This window comes from Rhinatrema bivittatum, chromosome 13 (assembly GCF_901001135.1).
Source record: "Rhinatrema bivittatum chromosome 13, aRhiBiv1.1, whole genome shotgun sequence".
Taxonomy (NCBI): domain Eukaryota; kingdom Metazoa; phylum Chordata; class Amphibia; order Gymnophiona; family Rhinatrematidae; genus Rhinatrema; species Rhinatrema bivittatum.
This window is the reverse complement of record NC_042627.1, coordinates 68,024,885-68,049,678: the sequence shown is the minus strand read 5'-3', so window position 1 is coordinate 68,049,678 and position 24,794 is coordinate 68,024,885. Positions and strand designations below refer to the sequence as shown.

Below are 24,794 nucleotides of genomic sequence, written 5' to 3'. Positions count from 1 at the left end.
AACCTTATCTATGGATGAAAAACATATAACTGAACAACAGTACCTTCTCTTCTTGGCTGATCTAGTGCGTAACTCTTCCAGCTGATCTGCCTCAGTATGCACAGATGTTGCACTGGGAGCCCTGGATAACAGAGGCTGTGAAAATGGAGATTTTTCCTCATGGGTAATTGAGTCATTGCTGAAAAATTCTGCAGGAAGAGCGGAAGCCAATGTCTTTGGAATCTGTATCCCCAGACTGAAGTATAGGTCTCCAAGGATCTTAGGTATGGAAGCTGTATACCTATGAAATACAATTTATTCTAAATAGCAGAAATGTGTATTGTCATCTCAGCAGTAAACATACTATGTTGAAAAGAAGTGACAATTAATGAAGACCAAGTTTGACCTCATGAAAATTTCTCCATTTAAAGCACAATACATACAATGTTACTTTAAACTTTGTTTACAAAGAAACCACAGTAATTTATTTATTTTATTTTAAAAAGTCTTCTTAATTGCTTCCTCTATTCTTAAACAGAGTTGTCCAAAGCAGGGTGAAAAAAAGTGAAATTTAAACATCTGTTAATTTCCTTTCATCCTGCCAGAACAGTCCAGACAAATAGGATATGTCCTTCCTGTCAGCAGGTGGAGACAGAAAAAAAAAGTTCAAAGATGACTTCACTCTGGTGCTGCCTTCAGCTTTTCGGTATCCTATGTCAAAGCTAAGAAAACCAAAGACACTTCTCCCAAGCAGCCCCAGATCCCCAGAGTGCTGAGAAAACTCGTCGCTTCCTGCATCCTTCTCCCAGCACCTGCCATCCCATGACAGCCCAACACGGCTCAGCTATTGACTCTCCGTTTTTTTTAAAGAAACAGCCCAAAAACAGCCACAAAAATAGCAAAAGGGATACTTCCCTGTGCTCCTGGCTAAGGCTTCAGGCAGATGGAGGGAACCAAGACCCCTGGCTTTCAGTCTCCTGGATGTGGTGGGCTAAAGCAGCTCAGGGATCTCCAACTGCCCACTTGCCCAACTCGACCTGAGGGATGGCCCACAAAGATGCCTAACACCTCAGGGAGCACGTGAAGATCTTTTTCCTCTTCTCTTACCTCCTTTTTATTTTTTTTTTCAGACTGCAGGTTTGCACCTCTACCATTTATTGGAGACAAAGAAATACTGAGGAACTGCAGGTGGCACTTTCGGTTATGCAGCAGTGTCTTAAAAGTTGTTCTCTGCCTCCATCTGCTTGTAGAGATGCAAAACCCACTTGTCGGGACTGATCTAGGATATGAACAAGAACCTTAGATACTTTTGTATTTAGGAGTAAATTTTTGGACTTAAACTCTAAAAATTTAAAATTTGGTTATGTAAATATGTGAAGAACATTTGAAGATTTTGATGATGTTAAAAAGATTGTGGTTTTTTAAATGCGGACCCATGTTGGGGTACCTTAGGGAAGATGAAGAAAATTATTCCTTACCTGCTAATTTTCATTCCTGTAGTACCATGGATCAGTCCAGTCTTTCTGACTCCATCTGCTGGACGGGGGACATAATCCACTGTCTGGACTGATCCGGGTATGTACAGGGAACTGCTGATAAGACTAACAAGGTAAGTACTTTTATGTGCTTCAAAAAATGAAAAAAAATATTATGAATGGACTGTACATTAAGACCATATGATTATTTATAAGGCAATTGAAGGTATTTTCAGATGGGAGTGCCTATTATGATGGCCTAAGATTTTGTCTCCATTTATTTAATGAACAAAGATCTAGGACTGATTAAGATTCATTTCTCTTAGTAAGAATATAATTCTAGACAGCAAAGGATAAGATCAAGGGATTCCCCAAAAGTTGGAGGACCAAGAAAAAGTAAAAGCAACCTTGGTATTATTTTCAAACAAAAATGAAAAGTGTTAAAAGCACCAACTGCCAGCATTTTTAACCTTTTGCTTGGTAATAAGGGCTGGTCCTCCAGTTTTTCCAAATGCCTGAATCCTCTCCCCTCCTTTGCCGTCTGGGATTCTCATTGCTAGTTCAAATAGAAACAAGGATTTGCCTCCTTTTACTTACTGCATTTCACGAGCTGGCTCATTTTGGAGTTTGCAAAGTCTAGAAGTGGGGAGGTGAATGCTGCAGTTTGCTTGCTGTTCTAGAATAATTGTAATTATTGCTTAGAAGTTATAACCTTTTAGTCAATGTGTGCGCAAGTCACAGTTGGAGCACTGGGAGCTAAGCTTTTATTTAATAACTGAAATCAGCCTAATAGTCATTTAAGCTGGAACATACAGAGCATCTCGTGACTGAATGATCCCCATGGCTACTTGAGTGCTTTAAATGCTTCAACTGACTGCAATGAAATGTGCTCAGATGTCTTGGCATCAGGGATAATGGTGTAACCTGGCAGACTTTAGAATGGTACCATTACGTTCTTTGGTTTTCAAAAAAAATTCAAATTCTTACAAAGTTAGGACTTCTTCCAGAAATTTTGTAAGGTATGCAGGATCTTCCATTAGAGACAAAACACGAAGCATGTCTGTTATCTGAAAAGAAAAAAATCCAACATATTGAAGCCTTCACAAAAATTGCTCTCTGTGACTCTGTGAACATGAGTCATTATGGACAATTAATCAACCTCAGGTAGCTGGTCCTTGGTGCGATGAACTTTTCAGCAAAACCTCCACTGCATTCAGTTTTACAATAAAGCCCAATCTCCATCTGATGACATGTTCTAAAAAAAGCACTTCAACTACACCACCTCAATAAGTTAAAACACATATTTTCAAAAGAAGAAAATAACTTGTAAAATTATCTTTTCTGTGATATCAGAGCTGCTTCCAGATGCCTTGCTCTTGATGCCCTCTAACCCCAAGTGGGTCGCAGGAAAAACACAGGCACTGCAAAAAATGTGTCTATCATAGGCTAATGCTTGCATGTAAAAGATTTTCTTCTATTAAGAGTATTTTTAAATACCATTAACCCTTGAAGAGAATTTCAACCCTGAGCTGGGAACACTGAAGTTTTTCTTTAAAAATGATCCATTTATGATCAATATGTTCAATTAGTCTCTTTTTAAAGATTATGTTGTATCTTATTCTATTATTTTGGAGTATGATTAGCTATGTATGTGATTTGTTTATGCAGACAATAGGAAAATTGGTTATCATCTGCTAATTGTCATTCCTGTAGTACCATTTCCTCTGTGCTTCGGGGGGGAAGTGGTTTTATGGTTGCCGTTATGGTTTTTCTAATTTCTGCTTGGGTACAGTATAATACTGGCAGACACTAGGTGGCACCTCAGGGGTATAGGACAGAGTCCGCGAAGTCTTTTTCTGTCTCCATCTGCTGGAGGGGATGCAAAACCCAGCTGTCCTGGACTGATCCAGGTACATACAGGGAACTTGTATTTTTGTTTTGCTGTATTGTAAATCCACCTTGAGCATGTTTTTCAGAGAAAGGAAAATTGGTTCTTACCTGCTAATTTTCGTTCCTGTAGTACCATGGATCAGTCCAGACAGTGGGCTGAGCCTCCTTTCCAGCAGATGGAGACAGAGAAAAACTCAAAAGGTATCCTATATCAGGACAGTGCTCTCCCTGTGTCCCTTCAGTACAATCATTATCAAAGCAGGAAAAAATCGAACTATAATGTTAACCAGAGAAAGATCAAGCAAGTAAAACCTATAACCTCCAAACTGGAACTGGAAATTTGAAACAATGCAAAAACGTGCTCTTACATATAATGGTCAGATACTTCCGGTGCCTTATAGCTCAGATATGTGTTGCTCTGATAAGCTTAGGAGATACTCACAAAATCTGTAAATGAAAGAAACTTCGAGCGGTCGTTTCCAAGAAAAGTCAGAATGCAAGAAAGGCGGGCGTCTGGACTGATCCGTGGTACTACAGGAACGAAAATTAGCAGGTAAGAACCAGTTATCCTTTCCCTGTATGTACCCGGATCAGTCCAGACAATGGGATGTACTAAAGCTTCCCTAAGTAAGGTGGGACCGACATAGTCCCGCTCGAAGCACCTGTCTGCCGAAGGAACAAAAAACTGGTGCCTGTACATCGAGGCAATAATGACGAGCAAAGGTATGAAGAGATTTCCCGATAGCTGCTCTGCATATTTCTTGTGGGGAGACCAACTGGCTCTCCGCCCAAGAAGTAGCCTGTGAACGCAACGAATGGGCCTTTAAGCCCTCCGGAACTGGCCGGCCCCGACAGATATACTCAGACGCAATCGCCTCCTTTAGCCAGCGAGCGATGGTTGCCTTAGAAGCCTCGTTCCCCTTATTGGGTCCGCTCCATAAGACAAAGAGATGATCAGAGACCCGAAACTCATTTGTGACTTCTAAGATTTGCAGTAGCACTCTTTTCACATCAAGGTGCCTTAGGTCTCCGCCAGGTGTGCTCGCAATGTCGTCTGGAGAAAAGGCAGGTAGCTCCACTGACTGATTTAAGTGAAAAGAGGACACGACCTCTTGAGGGAAACACCTGAATCAGAAAAACGAAGAAATGGTTCCCCTACAAGACAAGGCTTGGAGTTCGGACACTCTCCTGGTCGAGCAGATAGAGACCAGAAATACTGTCTTAAGAGTCAGTCTTTGAGTGTGGCCCGCCTGAGGGGTTCGAAAGGTGCCCCGCAAAGAACGAAGTAAAAGATTAAGGCTCCACGATGGACAAGTAGCCCAGACAGGCGGATTCAAATGCTTAGCCCTCTTGAGGAACCCCACGACATCCGGGTGGGCCGCCACCGTGTAACCATCAACCCGCCCTAAGAGGGAACAGAGAGCCGAAACTTGAACCCACAGGGAATTGAAAGACAAACCCTTGGAGAGGCCATTCTGTAGTAAAGATAGGACCTGGGAAACCGGGGCCTTGCGCGCCGGTACTCCTGAGTCAGCACACATTGTCTCAAACACTCTCCATATCCGAACATAAGTGAGAGAGGTTGAAGTCTTACGCGCACGCAACAAGGTGGAAACAACCTCCTCCTTATAACCCTTCTTCCTTAGTTTGCGCCTTTCAAAGGCCAGGCCGCTAGACAAAAGCGATCCGCCTGATCGAAAATATGGGACCCTGCCACAGTAGGTTTGGGAGGTGACCGAGGCGAAGAGGACCAGCCGTTGCGAGGTTCACCAGATCCGTGAACCATGGTCTTCCGGACCATTCTGGTGCTATGAGAATGACTGGCCCATTGTGAAGCTCTATTCTTCTGAGTACTTTTCCCACCAGAGGCCAGGGTGGGAACATGTAGAGGACGATGTCGCGAGGCCAGGGTAGCACCAGGGCATCCACCCCTTCCGAGCAGTGCTCCCGTCTGCGGCTGAAGAATCTGGGAGCCTTTGCATTTTTCAGAGTGGTCATCAGGTCTAAGTGAGGGGCTCCCCACTTGCGCACGACAAGATCCATCACCTCTTTGGACAACTCCCACTCTCCGGGGTCTAGGTGTTGACGACTTAGGAAGTCGGCCTGAATATTCTCCTTCCCCGCCATGTGGGAGGCTGCCAGTAGAGCCAGATGGTGCTCTACTCTGGAGAACTGCTTGCTGACTTCCAGCCGACTCCTGGTGCCACCCTAGCAATTGATGTAAGCTACTGTGGTGGCACTGTTGGAGAGAACTTGCACCGCTTTGCGACGCAGCAAAGGCAGGATTGTCTTGAGCGCCAGGCGAACCACTCGGGCCTCCAGATGATTGATGTGCCATTGAGACTTGTCTGAGGACCATTGCCCTTGGGTAGACTGATTCTGGCATACTGTTCCCCAGCCAGAGAGGCTGGCGTCCGTCGTAACAATGATCCACTGAGGTGTTTCCAGGTGCATCCCTTTCAACAGGTGAACGAGTGAGAGCCACCACTGCATGCTGGCGATGGTAAAGTCGGAGAGCGGTAGAGGTATCTGAAACTCCTCAGAGACCAGCTTCCAGTGGGACAGCAAAGCTTTCTGTAAAGGCCGCATATGTGCGAAGGCCCATGGAACCAAATCTATAGTTGAAGCCATAGAGCCCAGGACCTGGAGACTAACAGATGTACTTGATTCATGAGCTTGAGCGCCCAGGCCTCTGGAAGCAAGGTTTTGCCCACGAGTGTGTTGAAGTGTGCCCCTAAAAATTCCAGTACTTGAGAGGGCTTGAGGTTGCTCTTGGGGAAATTGACTATCCAACCGAGGGAGGGGAGAAACGACAAGACTTAACTGTAATCGCTCAGAGTTTCTCCGATTTTGCCCGAATGAGCCAGTCATCCAGGTAAGAATGGACCAGTATACCCTCTCAGTGGAGGAAGGCCACCACTACCACCATGACCTTGGTAAATGTATGTGGAGTGGTGGTGAGACCGAACGGGAGCGCTCGAAACTGGTAATGCCGTCCCAGGATGTTGAAACGGATATACTTCTGATGTTCCTGGCGGATTGGGATATGAAGGTAGGCCTCCGTCAAATCGAGAGAAGGAATTCGCCTGTGCAAACTGATGCGATGACCGCCCTCAGGGTTTCCATCTGAAATTGGGGGACCTTGAGTGCCTTGTTGACTCTCTTGAGTCCAGGACTGATCGAAAAGAGCCGTCCTTTTTGGGAACCACGAACTAGATGGAATACTGGCCTGACCCCTGTTCCTCCAGGAGAACAGGGACTATGGCTCCAAGCTGTTGAAGCCTGTCGACAGTCTAGCGCACAGCTGGACGCTTCCGAAGTCCACAGGGAGAAATTAAATAGCGGTCCGGAAGATCCCGAGCAAATACTAAAGCGTAGTCTCGTTCGATTGCTTCGAGGACTCACCGATCCAAAGTAATTTTGACCCATTCCTCGTAAAATAGGGACAGACGACCACCTAAATTGCGAACGGAGGAATGGGTTGGCCGCATCTCATTGCGAGGACTTTGGGGTGGATCCTTGGGGGTTACCATCCCAGAATGGCCGTCGTCCACGAAAGGAATGAGACCATGATTGAGATCTAGTGGAGGGATTTCTTTGAGATGCCCCCCCGCGGCTTGCTGTACCTGTGCTGCCCCCTGAAACGAGAGCACAAAGGAAAAAAAGGACTTGGACTGTTTAGGGCGGTCCTCAGGCAGCTTATGAATCTTGTCGCCGCCTAAAGATTTGATAAGCTGCTCCAGGTCCTTCCCAAAAAGTAACTTACCCTTGAATGGGAGAGTGCCCAACTGCTATTTAGAAAAGGAGTCTGCCACCCAATTTCGCAGCCAGAGGAGGCGTCTGGCCGACACCGCTGAAACCATGGCTCTGGCCTGCACCCTAAGGAGATCATAGAGGGCATCAGCCCCACACCCAACTGCGGCCGCCTGTTCTGCCTCTGCAGACGGGAGATCCTGGGTGCTGAGTAGTTTGTTGAACCCACCTGAGACTTGCCCGCTGCATGAGACTGCTACATACTGTCACCCAAACACCGAGCGCTAGAACTTCAAAGATCCTTTTGAGATGTACCTCCAACTTCCGATCCTGAAGGCCCTTCAAAGCCATCGCTCCAACCACCGTGATGGTGGTTCTCTTTGTGACAGCGGAAACAGAAGCATCCACCTTAGGGACCTTGAGCAGTGGTCCGGGAGGGGATAGAGCTTGCCCATTGCTCTGCCCACTCGTAAGCCAGATTCCGGAGCTTCCCATTCCCGGAGAAGTAACTGCATTAGCATAGGATGAAAAGAGAAGGTACGTGGAGAGGCTCTCAGTCCTGCCAGGACAGGGTCCACGTTATTGGAAACCAGGGTACTAGCAGCTTACACTGGAGGGGTATCTATGCCCAACTCGGCTAGAATAAAAAGGGATGAGCGGATCCAGCTCCTCCTGTTGGAACAAGCATAAGACCCGCAGGTCGTCCCCTTCGATCAGTGGATTCTGAGTTACAGGATCTGCATCCGGATCAGGCTCCGGGAGCTGAGGAGGTGGGGTAGGATCCAGCAGGTTTGCACCCCTGGTATGGTCCGAACCCGATTAGTCCCGTGGGAATCTGGGAGCTTGGTCTCTGGCCTGTAGATACCCTAGGCACCTTTGCAGGTGGAGGGCCTATAGGAACCTTCACAGGTGGGAGGTCTTTGGGAGGATCCTCCTGCTGCAGCAAGCTAGCGACATAAGCTCTGTGTAATAAAAGTACAAAATCAGTAGTAAAATCAGAAGGGGCTTTCGCTGGAATTGGAGGAGGGGGGAAATCATCCTGAGGGTCCAGGATCAAATTCGTCCACAGGGCTTAAATCCAGAGGGGATTGGTGAACTACAGAATCCTTTCCCCTGTCCGGCAAAGAAACAGGCTCGATATGTGCAGCAGGCCGGCTCTCCACATGTCGATACAAAATGGCGATCGAGGCATTTGGGGGGGGGGGGGGGGGGGTGTTGAGTAGCCGCCACAGGAACGGCAAAGTCCTTCTGTGCCTGGCTGCTACGAGCGGGAGATAGAAAAAACTGCTCGCCACTCCTTCCCCCATAAGCTGCCGGTCCTTGTCCAGGGTACTGATTAACAAAAAGTAAAAACCTTTCCTTTTTTTTTTCCTTCCCCAGACAGCTTAAAGTGACAGAGGAATTTTACTTCTCTGACAACAAGAGACCAGAGGCATGAAACCTCTCAGGGGTCTCAACGGGGGAGGGCCTGGACCACCAGTAACACCCCAGAGCCAGGCAAGAGGCCACCGGGGAAAGGGTCCTAGGCTGAATAAATCAAGGGGACAGGACCCCCCTAGGCCCAAGCAAGAGCGAGGAGTCAGAACAAAACTGCTCCTGATGACTAACTTTTTTTTTTTTTTACTTTTTAAACACTGGGAATTAAACCAATACATGCTTGATCCTTTATAACTAGAGAAGGAGGAGGAAGAACTTCCGCAAACCAAAAACTGCTACAAAGAAAGGGAACCACAGGTTCTGCTATCTGCATCTGCTGGAGACAGAGAAATACTGAAGGATCACGGGGGGGGGGGGGGGGGGGGGGAGCACTGTCCTGATATAGGATACCTTGAGTTTTTCTCTAGCTCCATCTGCTGGAAAAGAGGCTCAATCCACTGTCTGGTCTGATCCAGGCACGTACAGGGAAAGGTAGCCTATAGAATGTGAGTAAATATATTCTGGACCAGCCCAGGGGCTCAGTAACGGCACTCCATGTTGCCTTGCAAGAGATCCCTGGCTCAATCCCCAAATCGGATCTTCTGTATCTAGGGTCAGTGGAGTTAGAGATGCTGTGCAAACAGCTTTCACAGCCCCTGAGAGGGAGGGAGTGAGTCATGGTCATTGTTAAGGGGTGATACAGAGAGGCTGAATTTAGAGCCCGTGATACAAGGTTCGGAAAGGAGCCCTGGTACCTAGTTCTTGGGCCTCAAGAAATGTTGCAGCAATTACTAGACTAGAAACAATGAAAAGATCTATTAATATAAGTTCAAACAATCTCACACAACCTGCATTTAGAGAAATTATATTGGAAACGACAAAACTATAAATCTATATGTGGTATACAGAATCAGACCAAAAATCTATAGTCATGAATCTCTCAGAGTAAATTTACTTGCCTCCTCAACCATTTGTTCCATATCATCTGTATTATTCTGTACAGAGGGACACTGAACACACATTTCCAGGCGCAGAAAAACTTGAACTTCACACCTAAAGCAGTAGATAAATGTATTTAAAACTTTGCAACTAATGGAACTTTGAACTGTCAGTTTCAGGTTCCAAATATGTCAACTTAATGAGCCTACAATGGCTATGTAGATTCAGTCCAAAACAGTTTCCCCCTGAAATGTGCTGTTAATTCTAAAACAAAACCTCACCTATTAAAAATGTCAAATAGTCAATTGGAGAGTCATCACCTTCTTAGTGGTAATAATTTGTGCTACCTATAAATTTTTCATAAGAGTCATTTTAAAATAAATTTTTTAATTGCACATTGCTAGATCATTATTTTGCTGTATTCAATATTTGATCATATCCCTATTCTGCTGGTGCTTTTCTTTTTTAATAATGAAGATCATCATAATAAAATCTTTCATCTTAATTTTATTTCATAACCACGAGTTTCCAAAATCTTTACAATTATGTTAACAGTATAGCTCCTGAGGGAGGTAAGTTTTTCTGTTCAAGAAGAAAAGAATACAAAGTCTTATCAAACATATACTGGTGAGGTATGGAGGGGGAAAAAAAAACAAACCAAGCACTTTGCCTGACAGCATTTCCCAAAAGAAAGGGATCTTTAGCTATGTTGTCGTGCAAGACAATCTTCAATTCTGTTGCAATAGAGAAAGGAAAATTGGTTCTTACCTGCTAATTTTCGTTCCTGGAATACCACAGATCAGTCCAGACAAGTGGAGTTTTGCATCCCTACCAGCAGATGGAGGCAGAGAATAAACATTTTTCAGGCACTGTTACATAACCCACAGTAACATCTGCAGTCCTCAGACCTGACCTGTACCCAAACTAAATTAAAAGTCAAACAACTCAAAACTTCCCCTTTCCTTTCAGGGCGAACTGAGAATTGGAGCCCCTTGAACTGGAGTCCTCACATCAAAGGAAATGGAAAACCTTCCAATTCTAACCATCCAGTCCTAGAGGACTTTAAATACCCATAGAAAGCTCTGCATTAATGGCTAATTGCTGCAACACCGGTCTTTCACAAACAAGGGGAGGGTCTCTGGATTGATCTGTGGTATTCCAGGAATGAAAATTAGTAGGTAAGAAATTTTCCTTTCCTGATCATAACCAGACAAGTGGGATGTACTCAAGCTTTAGACACCTTACTTCCTTTCTTTGTTCCGCTAAACAAGACATACAAATGATTTGATCGCTGAAAACGTTTAGTGATCTGAAGATATCGCAACATAGCCTGACGCACATCCAATAAATGAAGTTCCCTCACATGCAACTCTTCCGATGCCAACTTCGGAAACGCAGGAAGCTCCACCGTCTGATTGAGATGGAACGAGATGATGACCTTCAGTAAAAATCCAGGCACCATATGCAATGACACCCCATCATCCGTATCCTTAGAAAAGGCTCTCTACAGGACAAAGCTTGAAGCTCCAAGATCCACCAACATAAGAACATAAGAAAATGCCATACTGGGTCAGACCAAGGGTCCATCAAGCCCAGCATCCTGTTTCCAACAGTGGCCAATCCAGGCCATAAGAACCTGGCAAGTACCCAAAAACTAAGTCTATTCCATGTAACCATTGCTAATGGCAGTGGCTATTCTCTAAGTGAACTTAATAGCAGGTAATGGACTTCTCCTCCAAGAACTTATCCAATCCTTTCTTAAACACAGCTTTACTAACTTTACAATCCTTTCTTAACTTTACAATCCTTAACTTTACAATCCTTTCTTAAACACAGCTATACTAACTGCACTAACCACATTCGCTGGCAACAAATTCCAGAGTTTAATTGTGCGTTGAGTAAAAAAGAACTTTCTCCGATTAGTTTTAAATGTGCCCCATGCTAACTTCATGGAGTGCCCCCTAGTCTTTCTACTATCCGAAAGAGTAAATAACCGATTCACATCTACCCGTTCTAGACCTCTCATGATTTTAAACACCTCTATCATATCCCCTCTCAGTCGTCTCTTCTCCAAGCTGAAAAGTCCTAACCTCTTTAGTCTTTCCTCATAGGGGAGTTGTTCCATTCCCCTTATCATTTTGCCGAACAAATTGCAACCAGAAAAACTGCCTTTAAGGTAAAAGTCCTTCAACGACGCCCTCTGCAAAGGCTCAAATGGCAGTCCACACAGGACTCGGAGGACCAAGTTAAGGCTCCACGATGGACATGTCCTACATACTAGAGGCAGCAAATGCTTTGCCCCTTTTAAAAACCATATGACATCTGGATGAGAGGCCACTGATCTCTCTTGCAATTTGCCCCTAAGGCATCCTAAGGCTGCCACCTATACTCGAAGAGAACTGTAAGCCAGACCCTTAGTCAAACCCTGCTGCAAAAAGGCCAAGATGTGGGGAATATTCACCCGCAACGGCTCTAGGCCCTTTTCCAAACACCAGTTCTCAAACACCCACCACACCTGGAAAAATGCCTTTGATGTGGAAGGCCTCCTCATCTGAAACAATGTGGCAATAACTGGCTCTGAGTAACCTTTCAACTTTAAGTGTCTCCTTTCAAAAGCCAAGCCATGAGACAAAAGCGATCCACCTGATCCAAGAAGATGGGTCCTTATCGGAGTAGTCCCTGCAGATGAACCAACCTGACAGGACCATCAATTGCGAGATGAGCCAGATCCGCAAACCACGGATGTCGAGTGATGAGTGTCACTCTATGCATCGCAACACGCGGCCGATGAGAGGCCATGGAGGAAACATGTACAGCAAAATCTCAGTTGGCCAAGGAAAAACCAGAGCATCAATCCCTTAAGTCTCGACCTCCCATCTGTGACTGAAGAAACAAGCCGCTTTGGCAATGCTTCACGATGCCATCAGGTCCAGCTTGGAACTGCCCCTCCTGGCTCGATTGAGGTCCAGAGTGCCTCCGTTGACAACTCCCATTCCCCTAGATCCAACTGTTGCCTGAGGTAATCCACCTGCACATCGTCCACTCCGGCTACATACACCACCACAATCTCTTGCAGATACTGCTCCGCCCAAAAAGCTCTTGGGCCTTGAAGGTCACCCCGCAACTCTTCATCCCGCCCTGATGATTACTATACACCGCCGTGGTTGCATTGTCCGAGAAAATTCTCACCATTCACCTTCGGGCCTGAGAGGAGAAACAAACCAATGCATGCAAACCGCTCTCATGTCCAAACGATTGATAGACCAGGATAATTCCCCTGGCATTAAAAAGGACTCCAGGGGCGATCTGGGAAACTACAGACCGGTTAGCCTGACTTCAGTGCCAGGAAAAATAGTGGAAAGTGTTCTAAGCATCAAAATCACAGAACATATAGAAAGGCATGGTTTAATGGAACAAAGTCAGCATTGCTTTACCCAAGGCAAGTCTTGCCTCACAAATCTGCTTCATTTTTTTGAAGGAGTTAATAAACATGTGGATAAAGGTGAACCGGTAGATGTAGTGTACTTGGATTTTCAGAAGGCGTTTGATAAAGTTCCTCATGAGAGGTTTCTAGGAAAAGTAAAAAGTCATGGTATAGGTGGTGATGTCCTTTCGTGGATTACAAACAGGCTAAAAGACAGAAAACAGAGAGTAGGATTAAATGGACAATTTTCTCAGTGGAAGGGAGTGGGCAGTGGAGTGCCTCAGGAATCTGTATTGGGACCCTTACTTTTCAATATATTTATAAATGATCTGGAAAGAAATACGACGAGTGAGGTAATCAAATTTGCAGATGATACAAAATTGTTCAGAGTAGTTAAATCACAAGCAGATTGTGATAAATTGCAGGAAGACCTTGTGAGACTGGGAAATTGGTCATCAAAATGGCAGATGAAATTTAATGTGGATAAGTGCAAGGTGATGCATATAGGGAAAAATAACCCATGCTATAGTTACACAATGTTAGGTTCCATATTAGGTGCTACCACCCAAGAAAGAGATCTAGGCGTCATACTGGATAACACATTGAAATCATTGGTTCAGTGTGCTGCAGCAGTCAAAAAAACAAACAGAATGTTGTGAATTATTAGGAAGGAAATGGTGAATAAAACGTAAAATGTCATAATGCCCCTGTATCGCTCCATGGTGAGACCCCACCTTGAATACTGTGTACAATTCTGGTCGCCGCATCTCAAAAAAGATATAATTGCAATGGAGAAGGTACAGAGAAGGGCGACCAAAATGATAAGAGGAATGGAACAGCTCCCCTATGAGGAAAGACTAAAGAGGTTAGGACTTTTCAGCTTGGAGAAGAGACGGCTGAGGGGGATATGATAGAGGTGTTTAAAATCATGAGAGGTTTAGAACAGGTAGATATGAATCGGTTATTTAGTCTTTCAGATAATAGAAAGACTAGGGGGCACTCCATGAAGTTAGCATGTGGCACATTTAAAACTAATCGAAGAAAGATCTTCTTCACTCAACGCACAATTAAACTCTGGAATTTGTTGCCAGAGGACGTGGTTAGTTCAATTAGTATAGCTGTGTTTAAAAAAGGATTGGATAAGTTCTTGGAGAAGTCCATTACCTGCTATTAATTAAGTTGACTTAGAAAATAGCCACTGCTAGCAACGGTAGCATGAAATAGTCTTAGTTTTTGGGTATTTGCCAGGTTCTTATGGCCTGGATTGGCCACTGTTGGAAACAGTATGCTGGGCTTGATGGACCCTTGGTCTGACCCAGTATGGCATGTTCTTATGTTCTTAACCACTGACTTTGAGCCGTCCGCCCTGAAAGACCATTCCCCAACCTCTGAGACTGGAATCTGTAGTCACAACCACCCAGTCCATAGTCTCCAGACCTATTCCCTTCTTCAAATTGTGGTGAGATAATCACCACACGAGTCTGTACTTGGGAGGCCCCCTGAAGCAGTAAAGGCAGCTGAAACTCCTGACAACGGGTCCTACCGGGACAAAAGTGCCCTCTGCAGTAGGCATGTGAGCAAAGTTCGATGGCACCAAGTCTGGCATAGACGCCTCAGAACCCAGAACCTGCAAATAATCCCAGGTCCTGGCAGCCACAACAGACGAACCACCTGCACCTGCAATTTCCTTACTCTCTCCCAGGTGAGAAACACTTTGCCCCACCGGATATCGAACCTCGCTCCCAGGTACTTTAATGACTGAGACGGGACTAGATGACTCTCGGCTATGTTGACCACTCAGCCTAGCAAGCATAGCATCTCCATGACCCTCCTGACAACATTCTTCTTCAGACTTCACCTGGATAAGCCATCCAGATAAGGGTGAATCGGAATTCCCTCCTTCTGTAGTGCCGCAGCCACCACGACCATCACCAAGTGAATGTGCTTGGGGCCGCTGCCAACCCAAAAGGAAGAGATGAAACTGGAATTGCTGCCACAGCACCATGAAACAAAAACTTCTAATGCTCCGCACATACGGGAATGTGCAGATAGGCCTCCAGCAAATCTAATGACACCAAAAACTCCCCTTGACATACTGCCACTATCATGGTTTGCAACATCTCCATCCCAAAAAGAAGAACTTGGAGTGCCGCATTGACCTTTTGCAGGTCTAGGATAGGGCGAAAGGTACCCTTCTTTTATGGAACCACAAAATCAATAGAGTATCTTCCTCGACCCTGCTCCTTGAATGGCACAGGAACAATTGTGCCTAATCCTTGAAGGCACTGCAATGATTCTTGAACCACCTCTCGTTTGTTGCAAGACACGCAATGGGAGACCAAGAAAATTTCCCTGATTGGACATGAAAATTCTAAAGCATAACAGTCTCTTATCACTTCCAGGACCCATTGATCCGAGGTGATCCTGGTCTACGCCCTGTAAAAACTTATCAGATAACCCACAACAGCTTCATTATCAGTCTCCTCCTAGAGAACTTTGATCCCCAGCTCCTCCAACACCTGGGGAATAAGGTCTCAACTACAATTTGGGGGAGAGCCAACCACCCAAGGGTCATCCTCTTCTGCCACTAGAGTCTTGTCTGGGATCCGCAAGCCCTTATCGCCATCTGCATCTGTCCCAGCAGGATAAACTGGATCATTCCCAGGACCACCACCTAGGTCATCCTGTGGCTCATTGGATCCTTGCGACTCCATCAAATCATCCTCTGCCGTTGGCTGGTCAAGTCCTAAACAGCGCAGGAGGCCCCCCCAACCCTTCAGTCAGAACCACCCTAGCTCTTTTGGGGAGCCGCTGCAACTTCTGGGTCAGAGGTTGTTTACCCCTCCATTTCTCCTGGCCAAATAGACCTTGTACATAAGCAGGACAAAGTCTGTGGGAAAACTCTTCCCTCGTCATCCAGAGGGACCTCCTCAGAGGCTCCTGCATCCACCTGGTCATCCAACCCAGCCTGCACCACAGGAGACAACTGTGGAGGAGGGGAATCCCTAGGCTTACAGAGGACTGAATGCCTCTTGCCATGATCCAGCCATGCTATCAGCCTCTCTCAAAGCCTTCTTGACGGGCTCCTGTAAACGGGTGGCTCTCCTTCCTCCTGCCGGTCCTGCTCAGGTACCTTCTCCCCCGACAGCACAGTCTGCAAACAGTGCAGCCAAGCTGAGTCACGCACGATGGAAGCTGCAAGCTCAACATGACTTCCCATGCTCTGAGCGCGGCACCATCATAGACGCACGCAGCATCAGCACCCAAGCCTCTCGACCATTCCAAAAATAAGACGTCATGCTCGCGAAAAACTTTACCTGCCCCCGAATCGCCCCTGATCCCCAGAGAGTCGGGAGATTACTTGCTGCTCCTTCCCCACATGCTGCCGAGCAAGGAACCGCCAAACAGCCCTTAACCTGACTTCCTCTTTTTTTTTTTTTTTTTTTAAAGGAGCAGCACTGCAACAAAACAACCAGGCAAAGGCAGAAAGAAAAAAATACTTCCCTGCTCCTGGTGAAGATGTGGGGGCGAAGACCTCAGGCGGAAGGAGGGAACCAGGACCCCTAACTTTCCAATCCCCTGGATGATGCAGGCTAAAGTAGCACAGGGATTGCCAATCCCCCACTCGCCAGGCTCGACCTGAGGGATGGCCCACAAAGATGCCTCACACCACAGGGAGCACATCTTCTAAATTTGACTTCCTTCTGTTCTTTCTCCTATCTTTTCTTCAATCTTAACTAGTCTGCTGGAGAAAGAAATACTGAGGATGCAAGTGGCATTCTTGGTTATGTAGCAGTGCCTGAAAAGTTTTTATTCTCTGCCTCTTTCTCCTGGTAGGGATGCAAAATCCACTTGGCTGGATTGATCTGGAGTATAATCGGGAACATGCACAGTTAAAAACAACAAGAACAAAAAAAATCATATCATATACTCAGTTTGAACCCAGTCAATCAAGATACAATTTTTGTGCAATTACATAAGAATAAAGGTTAAAAAAAATTATAAGGGGATACCTTTGCATTGGACTAGCTTAACATATCTGACTAGTAGGCCAACTTTTCCTTCATTGGGTCAAAACAAAATGAGTTTAGTCTTAACTCCCAAAAGCTAGTCTAAAAAAAAAAGCTATCATTTTATATTTTTTATTTATTGACCTTTACTTTCAAACAATCCAGTGGAGTAACATGGCAATTACACTATGTTATTCAGGACAGTGAGACTGCAGAGACAGAGTTCAAAACAAACTGGTCAGGCATTTGGCTTACTAGCATAAAGACAGTTAAGAGCAGCACAATTTACACAAGCGATCAATGTGTGATATGACAAATAAAATGATGCTGAAAGCATTGCAAGGAGTAAGAGAAATGAACATGAAGTCAAAATAATACAAAGCAACATCTTACTCTCGAACTTTAATTCCTTTGTCCTGGCTTTTCCCAAACTGCTGTCTGATGGTTTTGCTGGTCTTTAGCAGGTAATTTCGGACTGTATCCATACACTCCACCTATAAACAGAGACACAGTCACACTTCCTATACATACCAGTAACGTGCCTGTAATCGAGTACCTGCTAACATTGGAGCACAAATCATGCAAGTAAGAGGCAAAGTTTGAACAATACAGTTTTGACTAAGCTTCACTTCTAATCATTCACAAAAGAATCTTTCTTCTGCTAAAACATGGCATCTTACTTTATCGATCTTGAATAAAAAATTGTACAAGCAGTTTATAGCTTACATGTTTGGGCTCTTATTACAGTAATGAATAAAAATGTATTTTAGTATAGCTTGTGAACTGCCCAAACTGTGTTATCAAACTTGTCAACAATTATTGTTTTACCTGCAAATGGAAAACAAACAAAATTGCACTTAGCTAGAAAAGGAGCCCAGAACAGATATGGCTATTATACACAGTGATTTGTTTTATTACCTCTAATTTTTCAGTACTTTGGGATTTCAGAAAAGCTTTAATGACTGCAATTGCACTATGGGCGCACAATGACAATGAAGCATCTCCCTCAGCTACAGTTTTCTGATAATCATCATTTAAATAGGAAATCATTTCATTTTCTGTTTTAAAGTCTGTAAAATAAAAGAATAAAAATTAAACAGGTAGACTAATGAGATTTCCAGTTCCTGATTTGTTAGTAAAGACATGGGAAATGCTCCTTCCCCTTATATTTAAACTATTAGTAGTCAAATCAGATCTGCTAGTTAGCTTTCAAGTAGAACAACTATTTTATCTCCCCAAGTTGCAGACTTCAATATTAAATCACAAGCTAAATGCAATCTTCTATGCTCCTAATTCTAGCACTACTGATTAACAGGCAACTGAATGAGTGAAGATGGACACAGCCCTGCCATAATTTTCCATATACAGTATGCATTTTATTCTTCTAAATAAAGGCTAAGAATGGAAGCTGCATATATATGGAAACAAAAAAAAAAAAAAAAGCTTTTTCTTTCATTGCAAAATACTATTTGTGAACATCTAGTGAATAATACATATAAGAAATGGGTACAGCACACGCTGAATGTAAGAGAACAAATTATTTTTACATAAAACTTTCAAATTTAAGATCCAAATCACAATCCTCAGAGTTGGTCCTGCATCTGCCTCCAGTCTCTGCACTGCTGGCTCCCTAGCATGTGGCTGCTGGTGCAGATCATAGCCTGCTCAGTCTCTTTTTCCTCTACCTGCAGTCAATGTTTAAATGTTTAATTAATTGTTATCTTGTTACAATGTAAAATAGGGCAGTTCTCGCCCTATTCAACCTGTTATCTGGAAACCGATGTGATATCTCGATCGAATGTCGGTATACTAAATAAATAAATAAATAAATAAACAAACAAACAAACAAACAAACTGTGAAGTTGGAGGCTGCAAGGTCATCAAGCACCACAAGCGTATGGTGGCCCTGTGTGTTCGGGGTTCAGAAATTTGGAATACAACCATGGGTGGAGGATAAAGAAGTCAAGCGAGCAGTGATCCACAGCAGCAGATGCATACTTGGGAGCCAGTGGTATGATGACAAAGGCAGCTACAGAACCAGGTACTAGGTTTTTTTTGTAATATTGATAGTGAAGTTTGGGTACATATTAAATTTGGAAAATTATGGTAATCATCAGTAAAGGTCACACTACACAGTTGTGAAAAGGATGCAAGAACCTGTGCTTTCTGGAACCTACCCATACAACTTTTTACAGATTTTCCTTTTTCTTCCAATTTATCTGTGGACCTTCTCTTTGATTGTTTCTGAGATCCTCTCTCATTAGCTGAAGGTGGCAATCCATCTTGCTGAAACTTCTGAGCCTTTACATTCAACCTGGCCACATTAAGCATTTGCAGGGAGCGGGACATGGTTTTCATTTTCTGTCTGACTGGAGTACGAGGCATCCCACCTAGGAATGTACATTAGTAGCAACAACTTATTTCTTACACCTGGTAAGAAAGCCCTAAGTGGGCCTCAAGTTACTTCAAAAATATAGTATAAGAAAGTCCATGGCACAACAGTAATACTGAAATGCTCACCAAGATAGATATTGCTGGAGCAAAGCAGAGAAAAGATTTTAAAAAATAAAATAAAGCAAAATTGCTTACCTTGTAATAGGTGTTATCCCAGGACAGCAGGATGTAGTCCTCACAAATGGGTGACGTCACTGGACGGAGCCCTATCACGGAAAACTTTGTCAAAGTTTCTAGAAACTTTTGACTAGCACACTGAGCCCACTGAGCATGCCCAGCATGCCATAATTCCCTGATCCACAGGGGTCTCCCTTCAGTCTCGTTTGTAGCAATAAGCTTTAGCCAAAAATAAAATAATAAAACGTGTCGGACCCAACTCCGCAGGGGGTGGGTGGGTTTCGTGAGGACTACAAGTCCGGATGAGGATAGCCGGATACCGTCCACTTCTGCTCGGAAGCAGGCCAGTGCAGCTACTTTGACCTTGAGGGAGTTGAGACACAACCCCTTCTTCATACCGTCCTGTAGGAACTCCAGAATCTTGGGAATCTTGGCTGTCCGCGGGAGAATCCCGCGGTCCTCACACCAGACTTCGAATACTCTCCAGTTCCGTATGTATGACAGGGATGTGGAGAACTTGCGTGCTCGGAGCAGGGTGTCAATCACGGCCTTTGAGCAACCGCGCTTCTTCAGGCGAGTCCTCTCAAGGGCCAGACCGTAAGAGAGAAACGAGATAGATCTTCATGGAGAATTGGGCCCTGCCGGAGAAGGTCCCTGTGTGGAGGTAGGTACAGAGGGTTTCCCGCAAGGAGTCTTTGCATGTCTGCGTACTATGGTCGTCTTGCCCAATTCAGGGCCACTAGTAGAACTAGTCCCCTGTGATGTTCTATCTTGCAAATGACCCTGCCCAGTAGTGGCCATGGGGGGAAAGCATACAGTAAGTCTTGCTCTGGCTAAGTCTGGATGAGAGCGTCGATTCCTTGGGATTATGGCTCTCGTCTGCGGCTGAAGAACCTGGGGACTTGGGCACTGAGACAGGTGGCCAGTAGATCCATGGCTGGGAGGCCCCAGTGATTTACTATCAGTTGGAAGGCTGTGGTTGACAGCATCCATTCCCCCGGGTCCAGGCTCTCTCTGCTGAGGAAGTCTGCTGAGACGTTGTCTTTTCCTGTGATGTGGGAGGCCGAGATCCCTTGTAGGTTTATCTCCGCCCATGCTATGAGAGGGTCTATCTCCAGAGACACCTGCTGGCTCTTGGTTCCTTCCTGGCGGTTGATGTAAACAACCGTTGTTGTGTTGTCCAACATTACTCAAATTGCTTTGCCTTGGAGTCTGTGGCTGAATCGCAGGCACGCTAGTCTGACTGCTCGAGCTTCCAGGCGGTTTGTGTTCCACTCCGCCTCTTCCTTGTTCCTGGGCCGTCAGTTCCTGACAGTGGGCTCCCCACCCTCACATCCGTGGTGAACAAGATCCAGTTCGGTGGGGATAGGCTTACGCCTCAGCTTAGGTGGTCTTCCTGTAGCCACCACTGGAGATGAGAACATACCTCTGCTGGTAGTTGGAGGCGAATTGAGTAGTCCAGGGACAGTGGGTTCCATCGTGACAGTAAGGTGCGCTGGAGCAATCGTATATGGGCCCTTGCCCACAGGGCGACCTCCAGGGTTGATGCCATGAGGCCGAGGACTTGAAGATAGTTCCATACCTTGGGACGTGCACTGATCATCAACCATTGTAATTGTTCCATCAGTTTCCTTCTCCTAGGAGGAGGAAGGAAGACTTTGTTCTGTTTGGTGTCGAAATGGGCCCCCAGGTACTCTAGCAATTGAGAGGACTGCAGACTGCTCTTGTCCGTGTTCACGACCCAACAGAGTTTCTGCAGTAGGCTCTTGACTCTGCTGGTCACCTGCCGGCTGTCTTTCGAAGACTTTGCCCTGATTAGCCAATTGTCCAGGTAAGGGTGTACCAGAATCCCTTCCTTCCTCAGTGTTGCCGCCATGACCACCATTATTTTGATGAAAGTTCTGGAGGCGGTTGCTAGGCCGAAGGGTAGCGCTCGGAACCGGTAATGGTGACCCAGTATCGCAGAGCGCTGGTGATCCAGATGGACTGGGATGTGAAGGTAGCTTCGGAAAGGTCCAGGGAGGTTAGAAACTCTCCCAGTTGTACTGCCATTATTACGGAGCGAAGAGTTTCCATACGGAAGTGTAGAACCCGCAGATGACGGTTCACATTCTTGAGGTCCAAGATGGGCCGGAATGATCCTTTCTTTTTGGGAAAGAAAATAAATGGAATAGCGCCCCGTATTTTGTTGGGGCGTGGGAACCAGAATTATTGCCTTCAGACTGCGTAGTCTTATTAGAGTGGTTTCTACTGCCAGTCTCTTGGAGTGGGAGTGGCAGGGTGCCATCATAAATTTGTCTCGAGGGATGCTGCGGAACTCCAGAGAGTAACCTTCTCGAATAATTTTTAGAACCCATTTGTCAGACGTTATCTCAACCCATCTTTGGTAGAAGAGGGCAAGTCGACCCCCTATATCCTCTTCCTGTGGATGGGTCGGCCCATTCTCATTGTGGAGCACGGCTGGAGCTTGCCCCCAGGCCTGCTCCCCTCGTGGTCTGTCTGTTCCGAAAGGGCTGGGACCTTCCGGAGGGACAAGGTGCCTGGAACTGCGAGTTCCTGTAGAGTCTAAAGCGCTGCGATCCTCTGCCCTTGGCTCTTCTGGGGGAGGGATGCCGAAATCTTTTATTCCTATCTTCTGGTAGCTGAGGCACTGGGGATTTGCCCCATTTGCTGGCTAACTTCTCCAATTCGCTTCCGAACAAGAGAGATCCTTTAAAAGGCATTCTCGTGAGATTCGCTTTAGATGTCACGTCCGCAGACCAATTCCATAGCCATAGTTGTCTTCTGGCTGCTACTAACCGAGGCAACGCCCCTGGCTAAGGTGCGCACCAAGTCTGAGCTTGAGTCCGTGAGGAAGGCTGCTGCAGGTTCCATCGTCTCACTGGTATAGGTTCCGGAGTTATTTGCCTCTCTTTCGAGGAGCAAGCAGGAACTTGCCACCAGTGCGCAGCAGAAAGCAATCTGCAGGGTCATTGCTGTTGCGAAGGCCTGCTTAAGGATGGATTCCAATTGACTGTCCTGAGTGTCCTTCAATGCAGCCCCTCCCTCAATGGGAATCGTTCGCTTTGAGACGGCACAGACCATAGTGTCTACTTTCGGGAAACGCAGGTATTCCTTGGTCGCTGGTTCTAGGGGGTATAGGGCTTCCAAGGCCCGATCCCCTTTGAAGCTGGCCTCTGGGGCATCCCAATCCAGGTCAATCAGCTCCTGGATGGCTTCCATCATTGGAAAGTAGCATGAGGCCTTACGAAGGGACACCAAGATGGGGTTCTTCTTTGGTTTCGCCATAGGGTCCGTGCCAGGAATACCCAGCATCTTCAGAGTATGGGAAAGAAGGGCTGGTAATTCATCCTTGTGGAAGAAGCAAAGCATGGTTCGGAATGGTTCCATTCCTGGAGGGATCTCTCTTTCTTCCAGGGAGTCACTCACATCATCTGAGGTGTCTGGGTCCCTGTTAGGGAAGTTCTTGGTTAGGCGAGGCATGGTCTCGAGGCATCCAAGCCAGGCTGGGAGGATCCTGTGCTTCCGGCAGGGGTTGAGCCTGGGGTGCAGCTGGGGCTGATTGTGCCTGAATGAAGGCTTACAGCCCTTGGAAAAATTCCAACCAGGAGAAGGTCCCTGGGTCCATGTTAATCCCAGGAGGAGTCGAAGTAGGGGCCCCAGAGGTACCCTCCCTGTGGGGAAGCCATCTTGGAGATGCAAAGGTCCGGGGAGCTATCGTCAGTAGTTCCGGAACCATCTCCCGACAGTAAGGGACCAGGCTTTGGTTTCCCCTGGGCTTCTTTGCAATGTTGACACAGGCAGGACTCTAATTCAGGCTGCGCAGCTCTTATGTGGCAGGCTGTGCAAAGAGACTGCTTTCTGGCCTTCTTGGGTGCCGGTGGCATTGTCTCTATGTGTTTGCGCGCACGCAGTTGTAAACGCAGCTGTGCGTGTAGTTATGCGCATGGGTGTGCTCAGTTGTGCGTGCTGCTATGCGCGTGTCTATATTGGACGCGCGCAAGTTAGGCATCTCAGCCGCCTAGCCTGCCCCGCTCGTACCGCCGGTCGAGAAGGGAAGATGGTGCCGACGACCCCCGCACGTAAGATGTAGGCCCCCCCAAGGGTCTCCATGTGTGTGGACCCTCGCACCGGATCGGGGTCTAGCCCAAGCAAGGCTGCTCAACCCGATCGGTGCTCCCTTCTAACCTCGCCGGGGACGGATTTGGTACGGCAATCCGAGCTCTGGAGACCGGAGACCTGAATTTAAAGATTTTTCCTTATCTGTCTCGGTGCTTTCCGATCATGTGCCGGACGGTCTCCAGCTGCGGGGGGATAAGGAATTACCTTCACCGTCTCGCTCGTTTCTGCACCCACTGCCTTTCAGCCACACTGGGGGCTAAGTCCATACCGGGAACCGGCTGCCGGACCAAGGCACACCTCTGAGGGATATCGGAGATCACCTCAGGAATTCTCGACTGGGGGAGGGACCTTTAGGTATCACAGCAGGAGAGCCGGGCTCGACCTTCCTTAAGGTAAATTTTGTTTCTTCTTTGCTGTAATTCTTAACACTATTCTAATGTGTGTGGGATAGTGTCCGCATCTGTTAGGAGACGGAGAGATACTGAAGAGCTGAGATTACTGCAGGGGTATATCTAGAGTGACGTCAGCTTTGAAATCTGACTTATCTCCCATCTGCTAGCAGAACAGCACAATACCCATTGGTCCTGAGTCCATCTGGCTACAAACTAGGAAATTCTCTCCTCCTGGCTCCTAGCCAGTAGAAAAGTTTTCAGTCCAGTCTAGAGTCTCCCCTGCCCTCCTTTCCAGCAATAGATGACGACAAAAAGCATTAGGGGAGAGGAAGAGGATGAGAAGCAGCAGAAGTCTACACTGGATCTATGTGTATAAAGCACACAACTCTTTCCCTCGTGCTCCTGCTGTCTGCCACTTCCAGGCCCCTAGGGGTGAAGACAGCACCAGTAACCTTACTGCCAGGCCTGGCAGGAGAAAATAAAAGTTGATGTCCTGCCAGGCTCAAAAGAGAAGGTGATATCTCGCTCTGTTCTGGGTGGAGGAGGGAACAGCCTCTCATTGGGCTAGAAAGAAGAGAAGGAAGCAAAAGCAGCCTCCTGTCATGTCTGATAAAGGAGGCCAATTCCTGCTTGGACTAAGTAGAGAACAGCTTTCTGCTAGACCTGCAACACAGTTCCCAGGAGCTTGAGAAACACATGTGTCCCGACACACATGTTAAGAACCACTGCATTAGAGTATAGGTAAGAAAGGGACAATATAAGAGACATTCAAATACCTGAAGGGTATTATTAATGCACAAGAAAGCAAACATGTTTCTAGAAC

At 46.1% G+C, this 24,794-nt stretch overlaps 1 protein-coding gene across 1 annotated transcript in view; it reads right to left on the bottom strand.

The window, feature by feature from the left end:
* The window catches only part of TICRR (TOPBP1 interacting checkpoint and replication regulator), a 79,633-nt gene that overhangs the window by 26,113 nt on the left and 28,726 nt on the right, over positions 1-24,794 (bottom strand). The window contains exons 7-12 of the mRNA XM_029574783.1: positions 19,064-19,276; positions 17,805-17,956; positions 17,280-17,380; positions 9,473-9,566; positions 2,442-2,521; positions 44-280 (exon numbers count right to left, since the gene is read on the bottom strand). Of these exons, the coding sequence (XP_029430643.1) occupies positions 44-280; positions 2,442-2,521; positions 9,473-9,566; positions 17,280-17,380; positions 17,805-17,956; positions 19,064-19,276 (877 nt within the window). The remainder of the gene's footprint in view (positions 1-43; positions 281-2,441; positions 2,522-9,472; positions 9,567-17,279; positions 17,381-17,804; positions 17,957-19,063; positions 19,277-24,794) is intronic.